Consider the following 25,155-nt stretch of genomic DNA (forward strand, 5'->3'; position numbering starts at 1 on the left):
CTTCAGGGGCAGAACTCTTATTTAACTTGTAATGATGCTTTTTCACATGACAGTAATTTGTTGAGTGGAAGATGGCTGCTGTCTGGGTATTTTAAAGCTGCCTCCCTGATTCTTATAAAATCTATAAGAGACCAAGGTAGCTTTGGGGTCTCTTTTGGGGTTCCTCCTTTTTTGATGCTTCTTCAAAAGATCTGCAACTCTGATCTTACTTAGAGGAAATGAAGATGCTTCTTTTAGATTGATGATCCTTTGTTCTCCATCCCATGCATTGCAGATCATGTCTTAAGTACCTCTACCTAAGAACGCCTCTACTTACCAACTTTTCTAGATAAGAATCAGGTGTTCAAGATTTTTTTGTCTCTTCTCAAGAACCATTTTCCACCCGAGCCTCCGAAATTGTAATCGGAAAAGGCAGGGAGAAGCCTCTGTGGGGCCTCTCTAGAAATCTAGGAGGAAACAGGTCCGGAAAAGGCAGTGAGAAGCCTCTGTGGGGCCTCTCTAGGAATCTCCTAAGAAAGAACAAGTCCAGAAAAGGCAGGGAGAAGCCTCTGTGGGGCCTCTCTAGGAATCTCCTGGGAGGAAACAGGGCCAGAAAAGGCAGGGAGAAGCCTCTGTGGGGCCTCTCTAGGAATCTCCTGGGAGGAAACAGGGCCAGAAAAGGCAGGGAGAAGCCTCTGTGGGGCCTCTCTAGGAATCTCCTAGAAGGAAACAGGTCTGGAAAAGGCAGGGAGAAGCCTCCGTGGGGCCTCTCTAGGAATCTCCTAAGAAAGAACAAGTCCAGAAAAGGCAGGGAGAAGCCTCTGTGGTGCCTCTCTAGGAATCTCCTGGGAGGAAACAAGGCCAGAAAAGGCAGGGAGAAGCCTCTGTGGTGCCTCTAGGAATCTCCTGGGAGGAAACAAGGCCAGAAAAGGCAGGGAGAAGCTTCCGTGGTGCCTCTCTAGGAATCTCCTAGAAGGAAACAGGTCTGGAAAAGGCAGGGAGAAGCCTCCGTGGGGCCTCTCTAGGAATCTCCTGGGAGGAAACAGGGCTGGAAAAGGCATGGAGAAGCCTCTGTGGGGCCTCTCTAGGAATCTCCTGGGAGGAAACAAGATCAGAAAAGGCAGGGAGAAGCCTCCGTGGGGCCTCTCTAGGAATCTCCTGGGAGGAAACAAGGCCAGAAAAGTTGGGGAGGAGCCTCCATGGTGCCTCTCTAGGAATCTCCTGGGAGGAAACAGGTCTGGAAAAGGCAGGGGGAAGCCTGCATGGGGCCTCTCTAGGAATCTCCTGGGAGAAAACAGGGCCTCCACCCTCCCTGTGGTTTCCCCAATCGCACACATTATTTGCTTTTATATTGATTCCTATGGGGAAAATTGCTTCTTCTTACAAGCTTTTCTACTTAAGAACCTGGTCACAGAACGAATTAAGTTCGTAAGTAGAGGTTCCACTGGACTATTCTTAGTTCTGGATGTCACATTTTAAAAATAATCCAGGCAAACTGAAATGGGTGTAAAGAAGGGCTTAAAAGGAACAACAAATTAGCAGAGTTCGGTGGGACATTGGACATAGTCCAACCGGTAGTGGGTTCCTACTGGTACAGTAGAGGATGGCGTGCTGGTAGCACATGGTGCACTGTGCATGCTTCTCTCCTTGATTAGTTTCCATCCATTGTTTCTTGTCTTGCCATCAGGTTCTGGGTTCCTTCGCTGCCATTTTGCTCTTTGATGTGTTACTTGTGTGTGCGACCATGCACAATTCTAAACCCCCAGTTATTTGTGCATGCAGAAAAGCAAAAATACCCAGCTTCTGGGCATCTGTAGAATAATAATAATAATAATAATAATAATAATAATAATAATAATAATAATAATAATAATAATTTATTAGACTTGTATGCCGCCCCTGTCCAAAGACTTGGGGCGGCTCACAACAGCAATAAAACAATACAATGCAAATCTAATGGTTAAAACTAAAACTAAAAACCTGCTATCATGTCATTCCCAGTCCTTTTTTCCATTAGACTAGACCAGTGATGGCGAACCTTTTTTCCCCTCAGGTGCTGAAAGAGTGTGCACACATGCTATTGCGCATGCATGAGTGCCCATACCCATAATTCAGTGCCTGGGAAAGGTGATAACACTTCTCCCACTCTTTGGAGACCCTCTAGGGGCTGGAAATGACCTGTTTCCCATCTTCTGGTGGGCCCAGTAGGCTCATGTTTCGCCCTCCCCAGGCCCCAAAGGCTTCCTTGGAAAAAACACCCTCCCCCATCCCCCTGGAGGCTCTGTGGAAGCCAAAAACGCCCTCCCAGAGCCTCTGTGTGAGCCAAAATTCTGATGGTTGGCACACAGATTCACATTGGAGCTGAGCTAGGGCAACGCTTTGTGTGCCAGCAGATATGGCTCCGCGTGCCACTGGTGGCACCCGTGCCATAGGTTCGCCATCACTGGACTAGACAAACCCAGTTCCTACCATTGTTCTTCGTAAGTTTTAGCCTCCATCTCCCTAATCATCCTTATTGATCTTTCCTGCACTCTTTCCAAAGTCTCTACGTCTTTCTTATAATGCGGTGGCTGAAACTGAATGCAGTATTCTAAATGTGATCTTACTAAGGATTTATAAAGCAATATTAATACTTCATCTTCTGTCCCTTGGTTAATGCAATCTAGGATTATCAGCATACAGAAACCACGCAGAGTGAATAGAGATTGAACAAATTGAGAATGCTTAACCTTGAGAAGAAAGAGACAACTGAAAGGATATCACAAAGACAGCAATCTAGGGCTTGAAAAGCCAGATACAAAATAATGGTTTGGAGTTACAGGGAGGAGAATTCTGGTTGTCTGTCAGAACAAATATTTTAATAGCAAAAGCAGCCTGACATTAAACCTAAAAAAAAAAAATGATGGCCGCATCTGTGAGAGATATTTTAATTTATATTCTTGCACAAAGCAAGGGATTTCATATCTCAAACGGGGGCATTGTATTTCCATAAAACACATTTCGCAACAGCTCTCAAAACCTGAAGCCAGAACTATCAGACTCTTTTAAGAAAGCACATTTGTTATTTGAAATATCTCTTGCACTTGGGGGAAAATAGCTTCCATCTTGAAAGAAACAACAGCAGTCAACCTTATGGCAGAAGGAAAGTGAGGTGAATGAGAAAGGTGGTAGGTAGAAACATAGAAACATAGAAGAAACATAGAAGACTGATGGCAGAAAAAGACCTCATGATCCATCTAGTCTGCCCTTATACTATTTTCTGTATTTTATCTTAGGATGGATATATGTTTATCCCAGGCATGTTTAAATTCAGTTACTGTGGATTTACCAACCACGCCTGCTGGAAGTTTGTTCCAAGGATCTACTACTCTTTCAGTAAAATAATATTTTCTCATGTTGCTTTTGATCATTCCCCCAACTAACTTCAGATTGTGTCCCCTTGTCCTTGTGTTCACTTTCCTATTAAAAACACTTCCCTCCTGGACCTTATTTAACCCTTTAATATATTTAAATGTTTCGATCATGTCCCCCCTTTTCCTTCTGTCCTCCAGACTATACAGATTGAGTTCATTAAGTCTTTCCTGATACGTTTTATGCTTAAGACCTTCCACCATTCTTGTAGCCCGTCTTTGGACCCGTTCAGTTTTGTCAATATCTTTTTGTAGGTGAGGTCTCCAGAACTGAGCACAGTATTCCAAATGTGGTCTCACCAGCATTCTATATAGCGGGATCATAATCTCCCTCTTCCTGCTTGTTATACCTCTAGCTATGCAGCCAAGCATCCTACTTGCTTTCCCTACCGCCTGACTGCACTGTTCACCCATTTTGAGACTGTCAGAAATCACTACCCCTAAATCCTTTTCTTCTGAAGTATTTGCTAACACAGAAGATAGATAAAAAATTTTATTGGCCAAGTGTGATTGGACACACAAGGAATTTGTCTTTGGTGCAGATGCTCTCAGTGTACATAAAAGAAAAGATTCATTTGTCAAGCATCATGAAGTACAAGTTACGGTCATACGGTCATAAGTGGGAGGAGATGGGTGATAGGAATAATGAGGGAAAATTAGTAGTAGTAGTAGTAGTAGTAGTAGTAGTAGTAGTAGTAGTAGTAATAATAATAATAATAATAATAATAATAATAATAATAATAATAATTCATTAGATTTGTATGCTGCCCCTGTCCAAAGACTTGGGGTGGCTCACAACAGCAATAAAACAATACAATGCAAATCTAATGGTTAAAACTATAACTAAAACCCTATCATATTAAAACCAGACAACACATACATACCAAACATAATTATAAGGAGCCTGGGGGAAAGATGTCTCAAATCCCCCATGCCTGGCGGTATAGGTGGGTCTTGGGTAGTTTACGGAAGACAAGGAGGGTGGGAGCAGTTCTAATCTCCGGGGGGGGAGTTGATTCCAGAGGGCCGGGGCCACCACAGAGAAGGCTCTTCTCCTGGGGCCCCCAGACGACATTGTTTAGTCAACGGGACCCGGAGAAGACCAACTCTATGGGACCTTATCGGTTGCTGGGATTCGTGCGGTAGCAGGCGTAAGCAGTAGTAATAGTAGTGCAGATTTTGTAAATCGTTTGACAGTGTTGAGGGAATTATTGGTTTAGCAGAGTGATGGCATTCGGGGGGAAAAACTGTTCATGAGATGGAAGGGAGAAGAAGTAAAAAAAGGAGAAGAGGAAGTAGAGAAGGAATAACAGAGAAAGGAAGGGATCTCAGAGGTCTGAGTTATTCCTTTAGAAAAGAAAAACAGCTCAGAAGTAATGGAGATAAATCTGGTAAGGGAAAGAATTGTCTCAACATCTTCAATAAAGTTGACATCGTCGACTTTGGATCTCAAAGGACAAAATCTCTGGACAAATTTCTACTGCCAAGATGGATTATCTGATTAGCTGGAGATGTACTTTGATGTAAGAGTTGAACAGACTGATATTTCAAAGCTCTGTCCATAGGAGATCAAAGGGGCGTCTGTGAATAATTTGATACGTTCTCCTGCTCTCCCTGGGTTCTACCCTACCTTTGCCTAGTGATACTTGCAGCCATTTATCTGATCCTTGCCTTTTCACAAAAAGAGGTAACAATTGCACTAGAAAGGGAGAAGCTAAGAAGCTTAAAAAGAACTTGGGCGTTCCAGTTGCTTAAAAGGCTGGTGATGTTTTTTTCCCAGAGAAATTTAGCACAAGGAAAAGGCTGGAGGGAAGATATAAATGGGGAAGAAAAATTGGCAATTTTTGTGTTTTTTTTTTAAAATAACCCAGCAAAAATCACAGGAATCTCCCCAGTTAAGCCCGTGAATGGCCGCCGTAAAGCTAGAGCCATGTGCACAGCCCATTTTTCGTATTGGAGCGGTGTTTCCCCCCCCCCCCCATTCTGGGGCTGCCCATACTGGAGTGGGGCCAGTCAGAGGTGGTATATACCAGTTCTCCGAACTACTATTTGGACCGGGAGTCACTGCTCACAGTCACTCATGCCCTCATCACCTCTAGGCTCGACTACTGTAATGCTCTCTACATGGGGCTATCTTTGAAAAGTGTTCGAAACTTCAGATCGTGCAGAATGCAGCTGCGAGAGCAATCATGGGCTTTCCTAAATATGCCCATGTTACACCAATACTCCGCAGTCTGCATTGGTTGCCGATCAGTTTCCGGTCACAATTCAAAGTGTTGGTTATGACCTATAAAGCCCTTCATGGCATCGGACCAGAATATCTCCGGGACCCCCTTCTGCCGCACGAATCCCAGCGACCAGTTAGGCCCCATAGAGTTGGCGTTCTCCGGGTCCCGTCAACTAAACAATGTCGTTTGGCGGGAACCAGGGGAAGAGCCTTCTCTGTGGTGGCCCCGACCCTTTGGAACCAACTCCCCCCAGATATCAGAGTTGCCCCCACCCTCCTTGCCTTTCGTAAGCTCCTTAAAACCCACCTCTGTCGTCAGGCTTGGGGGAATTGAGACTTTCCCTTCCCCCTAGGCTTATAAAACTTATGCATGGTATGTCTGTAGGTATGATTGGTTTTTTAAATTAGGGTTTTTAAATTCACTTAAATTATTTGATTTGTTTATATTGTTTTATTGTTCTTGTTAGCCACCCCGAGTCTATGGAGAGAGGCGGCATACAAATCTGATAGATAGACAGACAGACAGACAGACAGACAGACAGACAGACAGACAGACAGACAGACAGACAGACACTCAAAATTTCTGCTACCGGTTCTCCAGAACTGATCAGAACCTGATCAAACCCACTTCTACACATCTTCCTCTCCCCATTTCTCATGGCAGATCAGCAAGTAGCAAGGCCTAGCTGGTGGGGCAGCATGGCAGTCTTGACAATTATATTATGCACCGAACAGCTTTTTTTATCTGGATCCCACAGCTTTATGCTTTGTAGAAATATCTTTACATTGCCTGGATGTTGCTTAAAAATAAATCTTTATCAGTTTTGACATCCTCTGCCCCCCCCAAACACTACTAAAATATGTCTCTGTGTAATATGCCATATGGAAAGATAAAAATAAAAGTTCTGTGAACAGCAATGTATAGCACTTCTATGTATTAATCTCCCCCCCCCCCATTATTTGTTTTACCAAGTACATTTACAGTCTTGGCATGCAAATAATCCAAGTTGTTGTTTTTGTAATAAACCAAGTTCCATAAATCTTAGTAATATCTTATCCGTGATAAAAAAAAAGTGTTAGCATTTTAAAGGCATCCAGTTCTTTTAAGCTGTAATGCAGTAGGGTGGTGGTGGTGGGGGTGGTGGTGGGGGTGGGGGTGGTGGCAATAATTAAATTATCTAGCATTTAGATGTATGGATTCATCTCAGTCCATTCCATGTCTTCCTTTTTTTAAAAAATAGATTTCAAATGTTGACTAAAAATTGATCTCCAAAACTTTCATTTAAAAATAAAACCAAGATATTTTTTGGGCTTTTTTAAATATGAGTACAGGTTGCCCTTGGTTAATTAGGATTGGAAATGTATGTATGCGTGTATGCACGTATATATGTAAGTGTGTAGGGATTGGATACTGTAGCTTAGAGGTTAATTCTCTGTCTTACAAGGCAAAGGTTGCAAGTTCAAGTTCCAGTGAGGGTATGGCTAGCTGATGAGGTCAAAATAAGGCCAAAATAGATCTATCCTAATCTCCCTTAATTTTCAAATTCAGCAAAAACATGTGACATATATATAAGGCAGAGGCCCCGGATTCAAATCCCAGTAAAAGGGTGTGGCTACTTGATGAAGGCAAATAAGGCCGAAATACTGTAGATTTATAGTAGTCTCTCTTCTTTTCATTATCAGCAAAAATATGTTACATATACATACATACATACATACATACATACATACATACATATATATATGTCACATGTTTTTTTGCTGAATTTGAAAATTAAGGGAGACTAGGATAGATCTATTTTGGCCTTATTTTGGCCTCATCAGCTAGCCATACCCACTGGGACTTGAAGGAACGTCACAGCTCCTTTTTGCCTCTAGGCCCAACCCAGGGCCATTTCTAGGCAGTTAATTTATTCATAGCCAACAAACTATGTTCTGTACGTATCACATGTTTTTGCTGAATTTTTAAAATTAAGGGAGACTAGGATAGTGCTATTTCGGCATTGTTCTGGCCTCATCAGCTAGCCATACCCTTACTGGGATTTGATCCTGGGGCTTCTGCCTCGTAAGGCAGAGAATTAACCTCTTAAACAACATTATATAACTCCAAGTAAATCAAACTTCTGTGAAACCAAACTGTCCTCTTAGGAAGCAACCCTGATTGACAATCATTTCACATGTTGTCAGCACATTTAACTTTGTACAGGACAAAGTATTCAATGAGAATATTTCATTCATTCAGATCTAGAATGTGACATTTGAGTGTTTATTCCCTTTATTTCTTGAGCAGTATAGATATATTGTATATGTGTGTCTTTGTGTGTATAAAACAATATATACAATGTTCCCTCGATTTTCGCGGGTTCGAACTTTGCGAAAAGTCTATACCACAGTTTTTCAAAAATATTAATTAAAAAATACTTTGCGGGTTTTTTCCCTATACCACGGTTTTTCCTGCCCAATGACGTCATATGTCATCGCCAAACTTTAATCTGCCTTTAATAAATATTTTTTTTAAATAAACTTTAATAAATAAACATGGTGAGTAATGATCTAAATGGTTGTTAAGGGAATGAGAAATTGCACTTTAGGGGTTTAAAGTGTTAAGGGATGGCTTGGGATACTGTTCATAGCCAAAAATAGTGTATTTACTTCCGCATCTCTACTTCGCGGAAATTCGACTTTCGCGGGCGGTCTTGGAATGCATCCCCCGCAAAAATCGAGGGAACAGTGTATAATGTATTTATTAACTTTCTTTCATTCATTCTACCTTTTTCTATTTTTCTTAGTTTCTATTAGGTTTTTTTTTAATCTTTGCAATTGCAAACCTTAATAAAACTATTTAAAAATAACCTGTAGCCCAGCTATAAAGTCATTTTCTTTGGCTGTGCTAAATCTTCTCAAGGTTACAGAGTCTATGTAGACGGTGGAGACTCAAATGGGTGCATTGGGGATTCTCTGAACTTAAAAATGCGAGCTGATTGCAAGTGAGCTTTTCGATTTCTAGAAAAATAATGGCAGGATGATGTCGATAGATTTTTTTTTTCCTTTCTGGGGAAGAGGGGGGAAATGGTTCTTGAAAAAGATGAGGCTGGTGCACCCATAAAACTCAAGTTTCTTGCTCTCCCCCCGCCACCCTTCTAGCTGTTTTGATACAGAGAGTAGATTTTAATTTCAAATAAACCTGGGAGTGGTTTTCCCATTGGTACTTCAATCAGAGGCGTTGTTTTTTGATGTTGGGTGTTCTCTGTTACCTGCACATTTCTGCAGATGTGAAACATTGCTTTATGTGTGATTTACCCAGTACGAAGGATGTGTGTCTTAGCACGTAGCACTTCCACAACAGTGTATTGAGGCTGGCTGGCTGGCTGGCTGACCGTTTTTTTGCATTCCATGTTCAGCTTGAACCAAAACCCTTATAGATTCTTGCATTATTCAACAGGAAGCAAGAGGAACGAGTTCAACAGGTACGGAAAAAACTGGAGGAGGCACTGATGGCAGATATCTTGTCCCGGGCTACGGATGTAGCAGAAGTAGACGAGGTTGAAATGGACAATGGAGAAGAAGAAGAAGAATAAAAATTAAGTAATCAGGTACATTTCAAGCTTCTGGAGAAAAAAAGTCTAGTAGAATGTCTCTCTCTGTCTCTGTCTCTGTCTCTCTCCTCCCTCCTTCACACACACACCTCGTTAATACCCCCTTCTCCTTTCTTTCTTTCTTTCTTTCTTTCCTCCCCCCCTCCCTCTCTCTCCCTCTTTCTCCCTCCTCTCTCTCTCACCACAGAAACACACATTTCCTTAATACACTCTTCCTCCCTCCCTCCATCCCACCAACCCTCCCTCCTTCTCTCTTCTCTCTCTCTCTCACACATACACATCTCTTTAATACATTCTTCTTTCTTCCAGACCTTCTTCCCTCCCTCTCCCTCCTTCTCCCCTCTCTCACAAACTCACACACCTCTCTTTAATACACCCTTCTCCCTCCCTCCATCCCACCCCTCTCTCTCTTTCTCCTCTCTCTCTCTCTCTCACACACAAACATACAATCTCTTTAATACACCCTTCTCCCTTCCTGACTTCCTCCCTCCCTCTCTCTCCCTCTTTCTCCCTCCTCTCTCTCACCATAAAAACACCCATTTCCTTAATACACTCTTCCTGCCTCCCTCCCTCCATCCCACCAACCTTCCCTCCTTCTCTCTCTCTCTCTCATACACATACACATCTCTTTAATACATCCTTCTTTCTTCCAGACCTTCTTCCCTCCCTCCCTCTCTTTCCCTCCCTCTCCCTCCTTCTCCTCTCTCTCACAAACACACACACCTCTCTTTAATACACCCTTCTCCCTCCCTCCATCCCACCCCCTCTCCTTCTTTCTCCCCTCTCTCTCTCACACACACAAACATACAATCTCTTTAATACACCCTTCTCCCTTCCTTCCTGACTTCCTCCCTCCTTCTCCCTCCTTCCCCCCTCTCTCACAAACACACACAGACACCTCTTTAATACAGTCTTCCTCCCTCTTTCTCCTCTTACTCTCTCTCTCAGACACTCACACACCTCTCTTTAATACACTCTCCTCCCTTGCTCCCTCCCTCCATCCCACCCACTCTACCTCCTTCTTCCTTCCTTCCCTCCTTCCCCCCTTCCCCCTCTCTCTTTCACACACACACATACACACAATCTCTTTAATACACCCTTCTCCCTTGCTCCCTCCATCCCACCCACTCTACCTCCTTCTTCCTTCCCTCCCTCCTTCCCCCTCTCTCTTTCACACACACACATACACACAATCTCTTTAATACACCCTTCTTGACTTCCTCCTTCCCTCTCCCTCCTTCTCCCCTCCCTCGCTCTCTCTCACACACCTTTTCAATACACTCTTCTCCCTCCCTCTCCCTCCTTCTCTCTTCTCTCTTTCTCTCTCTCATCCACACACACACATACCTCTCTTTAATATACCTTTCTCCCTCCCTTCTTATCTGCATGATTCCCTCTCTCATGTAGCCGCCCACCTCCCTCCCTCCCTCCTTATCTCCATAATCTGCATCTCACCATTTCTCATAGGGCCACCGACCCCACAGACAAGTGACGCTGGGTAGCGTACAACAGATCTTTCCCTTATATTTTGAATCCCACCTAGTGGGGAAGGGCAAGGAATTAAGCCATATTTCTGAGGTGCTGCAAAATTCTGGGTTAGAAAAAAAAAATCCCTTAGCAATTTATTTGTTTATTTATTTGTTTATTTATTTGTTTGTTTGTTTGTTTATTGATTAATTGATTAGATTTGTATGCCGCCCCTCTCCGAAGACTCGGGGCGGCTAACAACAATAAAGAAAACAATGTAACAAATCTAATATTAAAAAATAATCTAAAAAAACCCAATTTAAGAGACCAATCATACAAACAAGCATACCATGTATAAATTCTATAAGCCTAGGGGGAAGGGAAAAAATTTCAATTCCCCCATGCCTGACAACAGAGGTGGGTTTTAAGGAGCTTGCGAAAGGCAAGGACGATGAGGGCAACTCTGATATCTGGGGGGAGCTGGTTCCAGAGGGTCGGGGCCACCACAGAGAAGGCTCTTCTCCTGGGTCCCGCCAAATGACATTGTTTAGCCGACGGGACCCGGAGAAGGCCAACTCTGTGGGACCTAACCGGTCGCTGGGATTTGTGTGGCAGAAGGCGGTCCCAGAGATATTCTGGTCCAATGCCATGAAGGGCTTTATAGGTCATAACCAACACTTTGAATTGTGACCAGAAATTGATCGGCAACCAATGCAGACTGCGGAGTGTTGGTGTAACATGGGCATACCTTGGGAAGCCCATGATTGCTCTCGCAGCTGCATTCTGCACGATCTGAAGTTTCCGAGCACTTTTCAAAGGTAGCCCCATGTAGAGAGCGTTACAGTAGTCAAACCTCGAGGTGATGATGATGCATTTGAAACTGAACCCTAGAATATTTTTTTTTAAGAATTAGATTTTTTTTTTAAAAAGAGACTGAACCCTAAACAGAAACATAGCTCCGTTCATCTCTCCCCTATTAAAAAAGTCATTTTAAAAACACATGCATTCTGTGCAACAATTTAAAAATGAGACAAATCCCCAGGAATGCTTTATTGCAGTACCCCGAGAAGATGGAGAAAAATACCATTATGATGTATGATGGACTCAAGACAGATTCCTTTGACTAAGCTCTTATTTAGTCTGAAGTGCTTACAGAAACTGTTGTCTGTCACAATGGCTACCAATTCTGAAGAATTCCCTTTGAGTTCTTCCCTACTGCAGCCTATCTGCTCATCCACTTATTTATCTGCAGGCAGTGCCTCATTTCTTGCACCAGACAACAGGCAGATGGGACCCCCCTGCCTTCCAATTTCCCCCCCTCTCCCTCCTTCCAATTTCTGTAAGAAATAACAGGAACTTAAGCCAGTGACAGCTCAATCTTTCTGTGCGCGCCCATTGAGTTCCGTTGGACTAATTTTCAGCTGAGAAGAATGATGAGAAGTGGATTTCTGTAGAAAATTGAGGCTCTCGGCAAGTTCAGTTAAACTATCACAGGCATCTTGAGACTTCGGGGTATATGGAAGCTTGTTGGCTTTGCTGGGATGTAGCTTTTGACGTGAAAGAACTATTACACATCATTTAAAACATCATCATTCATTCCCTTTCCTCTCTGTTTTCTTTTACAGGTACTTAAAAAAAAAAGAGAGAGAAAGAGACTCCCAGATAAAAATTTCTGGCAATTGGAAGTGCTTTTATATTTTCTGTTGGTCTTTTGTGATAGAAGAAGAAGAAGAGACCTCTGCACATTTATATAGCTTTCTAATAGCATTAAAAACCAATGCCCTTTTTCGGCTCTTATTATTATTATTATTATTATTATTTTATTATCCTATTTTTGATGTACATATCTTTGTTAAGAAAAGAAAGGGAAAAAAAGGGGGAGGGGGTGAAGGAAAAGACTCCACTCTTTATTTTGTATCTTACGACTTCAAAAGTCTCCCTTTTATTTTTATTTTATTTGTTTGGCGACGCCAGACAGTTATTGAAGACTAAAGACTGAGCTTTTTCGATGCCAAGTTGGCAATCGTGTCGTGACAACCTGGCAAGCACTAAATAATGAGCATTTCTTCTTTTTTTAAAAAAAACAACAAATGTGTGCGTGTTTTGTTTTTCAAGAATAGATCAGGAAAACAGATTGTTTCCGAGTTTAAAAAAGAAAAGAAAAAAAATTGTATCATGATTTCTTCTATACATATTATATAAAAGATTTTTTTTAATATACTAGAAATGAATGGGAAAAACCTGTAAATTGACCCATCATCATTCTCTAAAGAGAAATAAATACTTTTTATTCAGAGAAATTACAATTTTTAGGATAATGTACTATAATTTAAGGCAAGGCTCTTTATCTCTATTACCGAGCATTATGGAGAGATAACATTGTTCGGTGAAAATAGCGAATACGTGAATGTCAAGCTGCTAAAGCCTTTTTGTTAAGTTTATTGGGAAATATATTTGCACTCTGACCCAATTACAGAAGCACTTCAATGAGTGTGCAATATTTTCCCACATTGGATTTGGAGCCTCCGTCCTCCTTTTTGTAAAATGGAGAAACCATCACCTACCTCACAGGGTTGTTGTGAGGATGAGCTTAATAAAAAAAAAGGAAAGTATTTTTTCAATGAAATGGTTTTCCCGAGTGAATAGAAATGGATACACAAAAGTTGAACAATGATGATTATTTGTATATTACTACGATGTATATTACTACGATGTAATTTGTATATTACTACGATGCACTGCAAGGCTACTCTACAAGCCTTGCAGTGCACTGGCATTTGTTCATCAAGGAGGAAAAATGATATATTTACCATATTTTTTTGGACTGTAAGATTATTATTATTATTATTTATTAGATTTGTATGCCGCCCCTTTCCGTAGACTCGGGGCGGCTCACAACACAATAAAACAGTTCACGACAAATCTAATAATTTACAATTTAAAATATTTTTAAAAACCCATTATTTAAGCAAACATACATACAAGCATACCATACATAAATTGAATTGAATAGGTCCGGGGGAGATGTCTCAGTTCCCCCATGCCTGACGACAAAGGTAGGTTTTAAGGAATTTACAAAAGGCAAGGAGGGTAGGGGCAGTTCTAATCTCTGGGGGGAGCTGGTTCCAGAGAGTTGGGGCCGCCACAGAGAAGGCTCTTCCCCTGGGGCCCGCCAACCGACATTATTTAGTTGACGGGACCCGGAGAAGGCCCACTCTGTGGGACCTGATCGGTCACTGGGATTCGTGCGGCAGAAGGCGGTCTCGGAGATATTCTTGTCCGATGCCATGAAGATGTACAGGTGTATAAGACTTAAGATTTCAAAAAAGGTACCATATACTGTATTTTAGAGTATAAGACACACATTCACCCCCCTAAAAGAGGCTAAAAATTTGGGTGTATCTTAGACTCCAAATGTAGCTTTTTTGAAGCTTTTTCCCCTTAACCCTAACAAGATACTAACAATCTTCCCGGCTTGCAGTCTTTTTCATTGCTACTCTATCTGAAGAATATTTTTTTCAGCCCTAAGTTGTTGCAGGCTTTTTTTCCTTGCTACATGCTCCAAATTAGATTTTGGCATGTCAGATTTGGGTTTCCCCAGATGTGCCAATATGACATTTCCAATAAAGTGTAACTTTGAGGAAATCCAAGCCTCGGAGTTTCGTTTCGTTGGAGATGTTTCTTGGAACCCTGACATGGGCCTCGATATGTCTTTTCCTGTCAGAATCAGTTCTATTATTCTGCATGTTGATGCTAGGATAATTTATTTACAATACGATTAGTGCAATAATATATGGATGGATAGTCTTTTCAATCCCATAGAAAATCCCAGCATCAACAAGCAACTCTTGTTGTGAGCCACCCTAAGTCTAACTAACTAACTAACTAACTAACTAACTAACTAACTAACTAACTAACTAACTAACTAACTAACTCTCCTGCAGTTTCTTTGTAAAAGTGCTATAAGATATATTTGTTTTAATAAAAGCTGTAAAGGGGCAAGAAGTCACTCAGTGAGATGGGCAAGGCTATCTATCTATCTATCTATCTATCTATCTATCTATCTATCTATCTATCTATCTGTCTGTCTATCTATCTTTATCTATCTATCTATCTATCTATCTATCTATCTATCTATCTATCTATCTATCTATCTATCTATCTATCTATCTATCTACAGTATGTATGTATGTATTCAGTCTTTCCTGATAGGTTTTAGGCTTAAGACCTTCCACCATTTTTGTAGACCATCCTTGGACCCGTTCAGTTTTATCAATATCTTTTTGTAGGTGAGGTCTCCAGAACTGGACACAGTCTTATTCCAAATGTGGTCTCACCAGTGCTCTGTACAGCGGGATCACAATCTCCCCCTTCCTGCTTGTTATACCTCTAGTTATGCAGCCAAGCATTCTACTTGCTTTCCCTACCACCTGACTGCACTGTTCACCCATTTTGAGACTTTTTGTAGGTGAGGTCTACCTTTTGTCTACCTAACCTTATTCTCAATTGTCATCCATACTCCAAACACATTTTGCAGATTGGATACTGTCATACTTTTAAGTCTGAAATCCTTGGGAAGCCTCTAGAGGTCACTGCAACGTAATCGGTAGACAATGTTTGAAATTCAACATTTCCATTAGGAATTATTTCTTTTTTCCTAAAAAAAAAAAAGTAGCCATATTTCCTCAAAATTCCTTGTTATAAAATCATTTCCCAACTTCTCTTTAGAAGAAGATCATCTATCAATCTTTTTTAAAAACATTCCTTTAAAATAATGTCGTAAGTAATATGGTTAGCATTTATTACAACTTTCTATTCAATGGGAGCTGGCCATTAATGGATACTCTCCACAACGTTTTCACACAGACCTTGTTTTTATTATTATTATTTATTAGATTTGTATGCCGCCCCTCTCCAAAGACTCGGGGCGGCTCACAACAACAATAAAAACAGTATAGACAATGGAACAAATCTAATAATAAGAATTATATAAAAACCTCAACTGTTAAAAAAAAAAACCCATACAACACATACATACCAAACATAAAATATAAGAGAGTCTGGGGGAGATGTCTTAGTTCCCCCATGCCTGGCGATATAGGTGGGTCTTGAGTAACTTGTGAAAGACAAGGAGGGTGGGAGCTGTTCTAATCTCCGGAGGGAGTTGGTTCCAGAGGGCCGGGGCCACCACAGAGAAGGCTCTTCCCTTGGGGCCGCCAAATGACATTGTTTGGTTGACGGGACCCAGAGAAGGCCAACTCTGGGACCTTATTGGCCGCTGGGATTCGTGCGATAGAAGGCGGTCCTGGAGGTATTCTGGTCCAATGCCATGAAGGGCTTTAAAGGTCATTACCAACACTTTGAATTGTGACCAGAAACCGATCGGCAGCCAGTGCAGGCCAGTGCAGGCCACAGAGTATTGTAGAAACGTGGGCGAATCTAGGAAGCTCCACGATTGTTTTGATACCAATTTCAAACATTAGGAATCAAAATTTGCTCTAATTTCCGATAGACCAATTTTAGACATGGACATCTAAAAAGGATGCTTGTTATTTTTTTCGCCCCTGCTTGGACAACTTACCACATTTTCATTTTTGGTTAGTTTAATGGGGTTTTACTGTTTTTACTATTTAATATTTGACTTTTATTGTAATATTCTATTGTATTATTTTATTGTTGTGAACCGCCCTGAGTCCCACGGGATTGGGCGGCACATATGTCAATTACCGTATTTTTTGGAGTATAAGACACACCCTTTTCCTCCCTAAAAGCGGCTGATAATTTGGGTGCTTCTTATACTCTGAATGTAGCCTTTTTCCCCTGCCCTAACTAGCTGCTAACTATCTTCCCAGTTCTTACCTTGCAGGCTCTTTCATTGTTTCTGTCTGCGAAGAATGTTTTTCAAGCCCTAAGTCTTTGCAGGATTTTTTTTCATTGCTTTACTTGCTCTGAATAAGTTTCTTTCCAGCCCTAACCAGGTGCTAAAAATGTTCCCAGCTCTTACTGGCTTGCAAGCTCTTTCATTGTTACTCTCTGCAAAGAAGAATGTTTTCCAAGCCCAAAGTCTTTGCAAGGTTTTTTCCCTTGCTCTACTTGCCCAGACTGTTTCTTCCCAGCTAATGATGTTCCCAGCTCTTACTGGCTTGCAAGCTTTTTCATTGTTACTCTCTCAGAATATTTTTTTAAGCTCTTAACCAGGGGATAAAATAATATGCTAAAGCTGACCAGACTAAGGATGCTAGCCAAATGAATACCTGGTAGGCAGATTCCTTTCCATATTTTCCTCCACAAAAACTAAGGCGCGTCTTATATTCCGGTGCATCTTATACTCCAAAAATACAGCAAATTAAATAGTAGTAGTATCTACCGGGTATTCATCTAGCTAGCATCCAGTCCAACCCCCTGCTTAAGCAGGAAATCCTACAGCACCCCAGCCAAATGGCAGTCCAATCTCCTCTTCAAAATGTCCAAAGTTGGGGAGTTCACAATCTCCGCTGGCAGGCCGTTCCACTGGTTGATCGCTCTGACCGCCAGGAAGTTCTTATTTCTAGGTTGAATCTCTCCTTGGTCAGCTTCCAACCGTTGTTCCACGTCTGGCCCTCTAGTGACCTGGAAAACAGTGTGACCCCCTCCTCTTTGTGACAACCCCTCCAGTACCTGTAGACTGCTATCATGTCCCCCTGGCCCTTCTTTTCTCTAAGCTATCCATGCCCAGTTCCAGCAATCTCTCTTCATAAGTCTTGGTTTCATAAGTCAATTACAGTATATCTTCTGAATAGATTGAACTCCAGAAGAGAAATTAGGAGCTAAAAGAAGGAAGGAATGGAAAAGAAGCCCTACATGGCTTAGGACCAGATAACCTATGGGGCCACCTTCTGCCTCATGCACACCAGTTAGGTCCCACAGAGTTGGCCTTCTCCACGTCCTGTCAACCAGACAATGTCATCTGGCAGGACTTAGGGGAAGAGCCTTCTCTATGGCAGCCCTGGCCCTCTGGAATGAACTACCTCCATAGATACGTACCGCCGCTTCCCTACTGGTAGTTCTGGGGGCCATGAGAGATGAGATTGTCTCCGGCCAATGTTGTGAACAATTGAATTGGATGAATGGGAATGGAGGTTTTTGCGATTTAAAACTCTTTAAACTGAGCCGGGGTAGTGCAGCAGGTAGAGTGCTGTACTGCAGGTCACTGAAGCTGACTGTAGATCTGTAGGTCAGCGGTTCAAATCTCATCACCAGCTCAAGGTTGACTCAGCCTTCCATCCTTCCGAGGTGGGTAAAATGACCCAGATTATGGGGGCAATATGCCGGCTCTGTTAAAAAGTGCTATTGCTAACATGTTGTAAGCCGCCCTGAGACTAAGGAGAAAGGCGGCATAAAAATTGAATAAATAAATAAGTAAACAATAATTAGATTCCTTCATCCATATTGTTTTCATTATGTTGTATGCCGCCTGAGTTGCTTCAAGAAGTCAGATAGATAGTGTTGTGGTTAGCTCTGGCCCTGCTCCTGCCCCAAGGACTGTGGATGTGGGGGAGACATCCACATGCTGCAGGCCTGTTTTGCCCCCGGTGGAATGTGCTGATGAAGGCTCCTCTGACCAAGAAGACATGAGTGACAGGGAGGAGGAGAGTGTGGCAGACAGCTCAGAAGGAGATAAATTATCTAGCTCCTCCTTGGATTCAGAACAAGAGTTAATGATACAGCCACCCATGAGGAGAGCAATGCATAGGCAACAACAACTGAGAGATTATTATCAAAGAAAATGAGGCTACCTGTGGTTGGGTGGGGCTGTGGTAATTAGTGAGGCTGCTATAAATAGCAGCCTGTGGGTTTGGCCATTGTGGAGGATTATCTGATCATTGTGTTTCGTGACTGCTTTACTGACTTTGACCTTTTGTGTGCTGATTTTCCCCCGCTTTGAAACTAAACCAGAGCAAAGTGTGTGTCACTTTGTGAAAGAAGAAGGACTGTAAATTTCCTCACAGCTGCAAGCTAAGTATCACAGAACTGATAAGGGACTTGTACAAATTACCAGTTTGTTTGGAGATGAGTGCTCTTTGCTATACCAAAAGAGGGCTTAGTTTAAGTGAATTTTCATTATAAAGAACATTGTTTTGAATTTTTAAACGTGTGTGTGTCTGAAATTTGTACCTGTGAATTTTTGGGAGGATTCTACCAGAGAGCCCGACAGAACAGATAGATAGGTAGGTAGGTAGGTAGGTAGGTAGGTAGATAGATAGATAGATAGATAGATAGATAAAGTGACTAGATTTTGTGAGGCATACAGTATTTCCCCGCTGAAATAGGTATAATTAAATAGTTCCCCATCTAAGTGAAAGTCTTTATTTTAATTGTTGTACCCTTTGAACTTGGAATCGCTCTGTGAAATCCACGCACCCTAAATAACTCACTGTTTCATGTGCAGGTAAACTGAGCATGATCATTGCCCCCACGTTCAAATCTGAAGAAAAAAACCCCTCGTTTTTCCCCAAGATCAGAGTTAAAGATGTTTGACCTCCTTAATGTAGCTTGTTAAAAATACCAACCACGAGAGACCAAAGACAGCAGTGAAAAATGTATCTTAGTAATTATCTTAACATTTTCATTATTATGGCTAAATGGAAATTAAAATAGAACATAGAATTATAATTCAGGTCCACGCACCAAAAGCATAAAATTCTGATTACTTAGATTCTAAAGGTCTAATAAAAACGGCACATGATTGATGAACGTTGATTGCTCTGCCTCTACTTTGTATTATATGTCGATATCACTTCAGAAATGACTGTGTATTTGATTTGATGGTTCGCAAAATCAGGGAACAATCTCTCAAATATATCTCAAGATAACTTTTGGAGGCAAGCCGTTCCACTGATTAATTGTTCTCACTGACAGGAATTTCTCCTTAATTCTAGGTTGGGATTCTCTGTGATAAGTTTCCAATTGTTACTTCTTGCCCTGAGGTGCTTTGGAGAATAGGTTGACCCCATCCACTCTGTGACAACCCCTCAAATATTGGGAGAATGCAGTCATGTCACTCCTGGTCCTTCTTTTTGTTAGACTAGACCAGAGTTCCTCCAACCATTCAACAAACACATTAGGTTCCAATCCTCTAATCATCTTTCAAATGCACAGGTATGGTATATGTAGTACATTGCTTAACAATAGTAACTGTGAGAGGGATCTTGGAGTCCTTGTGGACAACAATTTAAATAAGAGCCAGCAGTGTGCAACACAGTTCTAGGCTGCTTTAACAGAGGGATAGAATCAAGATCACATGTAGAGTTAGCACCACTTTATAAGGCCTTGATAAGGCCACACTTGGAATACTGCATTCAGTTTTGATCGTCACGATGCAAAAAAGGATGTTGAGACTAGAAAAAGTGCAAAGAAGAACGACAAAGATGATTAGGGGACTAGAGGCTAAAACATATGAAGAACGGTTGCAAGAACTGGGCATGGCTAGTTTGATGAGGAGGAGGACCAGAAGAGACATGATAGCAGTGTTCCAATATCTCAGGAGCTGCCACAAAGAAGAAGGAGTCAAACTATTATCCAAAGCACCTGAGGGTAGAATCTGGAGTACTGTATTCAGTTCTGGTCACCACACTTCAAAAGAGACATTGAAACTCTGTGCAAAAAAGGTGCAAAAAAGAGCAACCAAGATGATTAAGGGATTGGAAACCAAGACTTACAAAGAGAGACTGAGGGAACTTGGCATGGATAGCCTAGAGAAAAGGAGGGCCAGAGCGGACATGATAGCAGTGTACAAGTATACGAGGGGATGTCACAGAGAGGAGGGGATCACTTTATTTTTCAGGGCACCAGAGGCCCGGACGAGGAACAACGGCTGGAAGCTGACCAAGAAGAGATTCAACATGGAGATAAGGAGGAACTTCCTGACAGTCAGAGCGATCAACCAATGGAACAACCTACCAGCGGACGTTGTGAACTCCAACACTCTGGACATTTTTAAGAGAAGATTGAACTGCCACTTGACTGGTGTACTATAGGGTTCCTGCTTGGGCAGGGGTTTGTACTCGATGGCCTTCATGGTCCCTTTCAACTCTAACAATAAAAATAAAATAAAAATAAAATAAATATTCTCCAAAGCACTTGAGGGTAGAACAAGAAGCAATGGGTAGAAGCTAAACAAGGAGAAAGCAACTAAGAACTAAGGAGAAATTTCCTGACAATTTGAACAATTAATCAGTGGAACAGCTTGCCTACAGAAGTTGTGAATGCTCTTGTGAAGTTGTGAAGTTTTTAAGCAGATGTTGGATAACCATCTGTCTGAAGTAGTGAAGGGTTTCCTGCCTAAGCAGGGGGTTGGACTAGAAGACCTCCAAGGTCCCTTCCAACTCTGTTGTTATTATTGTTATTCCACCGATCCATTCAAATCCTTGGATTGTTGCATGCTCAAGAACGCAGTCTTTCTTCTGGTGTTCCTGGCTTTTAATTAGGGAACATTAAGTAGATAAAGAAATTATTTTAGGTTTTAGGTCCAGTACTCTTTAACATCTGGATAACAAATTTTAATTTGGATAACAAATTTAAGAGGGGCTCACTTTTTAGCTTATTCTAGTTCTTAAAGAATAGAAGATTGTTCTACCGATTACCTCTGCTCTTGAAATAAAGAAAAGGAAAACATTTCACGAGTTATGTAATATTTTTCCTCAAAACTCATCAGGCAGTGTGTGTGTGTGTGTGTGTGTGTGTATGTGTATGTGTCACGCAGGCACACCTTTCCACATTTTTATCAAGAGAAAATATGAAATGGCTTTTCTTTAATATCAGGATAATGAAGCAATGATTTAGCTTTACTAGATAAATGCTCAAAGCAATGGAAACTGCAGTTTAATGTTTCCAAATGTAAAATAATGCACTTGGGGAAAAGGAATCCTCAATCTGAGTATTGTATTGGCAGTTCTGTGTTAGAAAATACTTCAAAAGAAAAGGATTTAGGGGTAGTGATTTCTGACAGTCTCAAAATGGGTGAACAGTGCAGTCAGGCGGTAGGGAAAGCAAGTAGGATGCTTGGCTGCATAGCTAGAGGTATAACAAGCAGGAAGAGGGAGATTATGATCCCGCTATATAGAATGCTGGTGAGACCACATTTGGAATACTGTGTTCAGTTCTGGAGACCTCACCTACAAAAAGATATTGACAAAATTGAACGGGTCCAAAGACGGGCTACAAGAATGGTGGAAGGTCTTAAGCATAAAACGTATCAGGAAAGACTTAATGAACTCAATCTGTATAGTCTGGAGGACAGAAGGAAAAGGGGGGACATGATCGAAACATTTAAATATATTAAAGGGTTAAATAAGGTCCAGGAGGGAAGTGTTTTTAATAGGAAAGTGAACACAAGAACAAGGGGACACAATCTGAAGTTAGTTGGGGGAAAGATCAAAAGCAACATGAGAAAATATTATTTTACTGAAAGAGTAGTAGATCCTTGGAACAAACTTCCAGCAGACGTGGTAGATAAATCCACAGTAACTGAATTTAAACATGCCTGGGATAAACATATATCCATCCTAAGATAAAATACAGAAAATAGTATAAGGGCAGACTAGATGGACCATGAGGTCTTTTTCTGCTGTCAGACTTCTATGTTTCTATGTTTCAATTGTTTCCCTATATTTTTAGATGAGGTATCAGGGGGGAAATATATTTATGAATTGCTTTGCCAGTCAGCCCTCTGACAAATGCTAAAGTCTAATATCTTGTATTTCATGGATTCCTTTCCCTAACTGCAGACTCCCCTTCAGAATGAGACCTAAAGGAAAAATATTGATTTCAGATAGAAAGAAGGCAGATTTGCAATTGAATTGTACTGCAGTGATAGATCTGAATCTAAAAAGGACAGTTTGGGTCCAAAACATAGGTATCATGTTTTTCAGAGAATAAGACGTAAGAGAGTATTAGATGCACCTTAATTTTGGCAGAGGAAAATATGGGGGAAATCTACCTGTCAGGTATTCATCCTTAATCCTTAATCATCCTTAATCAGCTTCAGCACATTATTTTATTCCCTGGTTAGGGCTGAAAAAAGTCTTCTTCAGAGTGAGTATTTGTATTTGTATTTATTCGATTTGAATGCCGCCCCTCTCTGCAGACTCGGGGTGGCTCACAACAGTGACAAAAACAATATATATTGACAAATCTAATAATTAAAATCTAAGATAACAATTACACATTTAAAAAAATCTAAAAGCAAGGAACCCCAATCTAAAAACATACATACAGTCATATCATACACTAGAACTACATAGGCAGGGGGAGATGTCTCAGTTCCCCCATGCTTGATGACAGAGGTGGGTTTTAAGGAGTTTACAAAAGGCAAGGAGGGTGGGGGCAATTCTAATCTCTGGGGGGAGTTGGTTCCAGAGGGCCGGGGCCACCACAGAGAAGGCTCTTCCCCTGGGGCCCCGCCAAACGACATTGTTTTGTTGATGGGACCCAGAGAAGGCCAACTCTGTGGGACCTAATCGGTTGCTGGGATTCGTGCGGCAGAAGGCGGTCTCGTAGATACCCTGGTCCGGTGCCATGAAGGGCTTTATAGGTAGCAATGAAAAAAAGACTGCAAAGACTTAGAGTTGGAAATAAAAAAAATCTTCAAAGGGAATAGGAATGAAAAAAAATATTGCAAGCCAGAAAGATTGTTAGCACCTCTTAGGGCTGGGGAAAAATAGCTTCAAAAAAGCTACCCAAATTTTCAGCCTTTTTGACGGTGTGGTGGGGAGGAAGGTACGTCTTATACTACGAAAAATATGGTAATTAATTTTTATTTTTAAGGATGATCTTTCTTATATGGCTTTCAAAGGTCTTTATGTTCCAAATCCTGGCCTGAATAAAAGAATTCACAGCTTAAGAGTGAGTTCAAGGTATAACTTTATGGAAACGGTCTGCATTGAGTTTGAAATTTGAATATGTTTTCCTGTTTGTAAGCTTGTAATTTGAAACAAGTGAATGTGTCTGTAGGGGCTTAATGGTCAATGATTGTGCTGTCATATTAACTTTTCATTTGCATAACAATTTCACAAAGGAATTATGTTTTATTTTGTAAAACAGTTTTGTCACATTTTGTAAATGTCCTTCAAATACGGCAAGCCTATAGTACCATCCTGAAACCAAGATTAGAAACAGTTCTTGAATAGAATAGAATAGAATTTTATTGGCCAAGTGTGATTGGACACACAAGGAATTTGTCTTGGTGCAGATACTCTCAGCGTACATAAAAGAAAAAGATACATCTGTCAAGAATCATGTGGTACGACACTTAATGATTGTCACAGGGGTCAAATAAGCAATGAAGAAACAATCGATATTAATCAAAATCTTAGGATACAAGCAAGAAGTTACAGTCATACAGTCCTAAGTGGGAGGGAAAGGATGATAGGAATGAGGAGAAAAAAACCCTAGTAGAAATAGAAGTGCAGACTTAGTAAAAAGTCTGACAGTGTTGAGGGAATTATTTGTTTAGTAGAGTGATGGCATTCGGGAAAAAACTGTTCTTGTGTCTAGTTGTCTTGGTGGGCAGTGCTCTGTAAGGACGTTTGAGGGTAGGAGTTGAAACAGTTTGTGTCCAGGATGCGAGGGGTCAGTAAATATTTTCCCCGCCCTCTTTTTTTTCTAGTCACAGAAGGATCATATGTTTTACACACCCTGGTTAAATAGGTCTCTGCTAAGATCTCAGATGGCCTATGCCCGTGGTGGTGAACATATTTTCCCTTGGGTGGCAAAAGAGTGTACGTGTGCACTATCGCGCATGTGTGAGTGCCCACACTCATAATTCAATGTCCAGATAAGGTGAAAACAGGTTCGTTACCCTCTGGAGGCCCTCTGGAGGCTGGAAATGGCCTGTATCCCAACTTCTGGTGGGCCCACCAGGCTCGTGTTTCACCCTCCCCAGGCTCCAAAGGCTTCCCTGTAGCCCAGGGAGGGTAGAAATGCCCTTCCCCATCCCTCAAAGGCTCTCTGGAAGCCACAAATGCCCTCCCAGGGCTTCTGTGGGAGCCAAAAATCAGCTAGCCAGCACACACATGCACGTTGGAGCTGAGCTAGGGCAATGGCTCATGTGCCAGCAGATATGGCTTCGTGTGCCACCTGTGGCACCCATGCCATAGGTTCACCATCACTGGCCTATGCTAAGCACATGCTGACAATAACAATAGTACACAACCACATTAATAAAAATAGCAGTGCAAGGCACTTCTGGGCAACCATTATGTCAAAGAGCTCTCATGCCATAGAACGAGGAAGACTATGGGAAGTGCCTCAGAAGCAAACCTCACTGGTGTTGTGGTTGGCTCTGGCCCAGCTCCTGCCCCAGGGAATGGGGAGGTGGATGCAGGGGAAACTTCAATATGTCACAGGGCTGTGTTATTGCCAACAGAATCAGATCAGAGTTTAGTTTCCTCGGACGACGAAGAAGGTGGGAGTGACTCGGCAGAGGAGGGCTTGGCAC

The 25,155-nt window shown here is 41.6% G+C and overlaps 1 protein-coding gene across 1 annotated transcript in view; it reads left to right on the forward strand.

Moving 5' to 3' along the window:
* Nucleotides 1-13,305, forward strand: part of MBD2 (methyl-CpG binding domain protein 2) — a 40,806-nt gene extending 27,501 nt beyond the window's left edge. Inside the window, exons 5-6 of the mRNA XM_070743545.1 lie at nucleotides 9,059-9,209; nucleotides 12,305-13,305. Of these exons, the coding sequence (XP_070599646.1) occupies nucleotides 9,059-9,194 (136 nt within the window). The 3' untranslated portion in view covers nucleotides 9,195-9,209; nucleotides 12,305-13,305. The remainder of the gene's footprint in view (nucleotides 1-9,058; nucleotides 9,210-12,304) is intronic.
* Nucleotides 13,306-25,155: the final 11,850 nt, after the last annotated feature.

This window comes from Erythrolamprus reginae, chromosome 2 (genome assembly GCF_031021105.1).
Source record: "Erythrolamprus reginae isolate rEryReg1 chromosome 2, rEryReg1.hap1, whole genome shotgun sequence".
Lineage (NCBI taxonomy): Eukaryota > Metazoa > Chordata > Lepidosauria > Squamata > Dipsadidae > Erythrolamprus > Erythrolamprus reginae.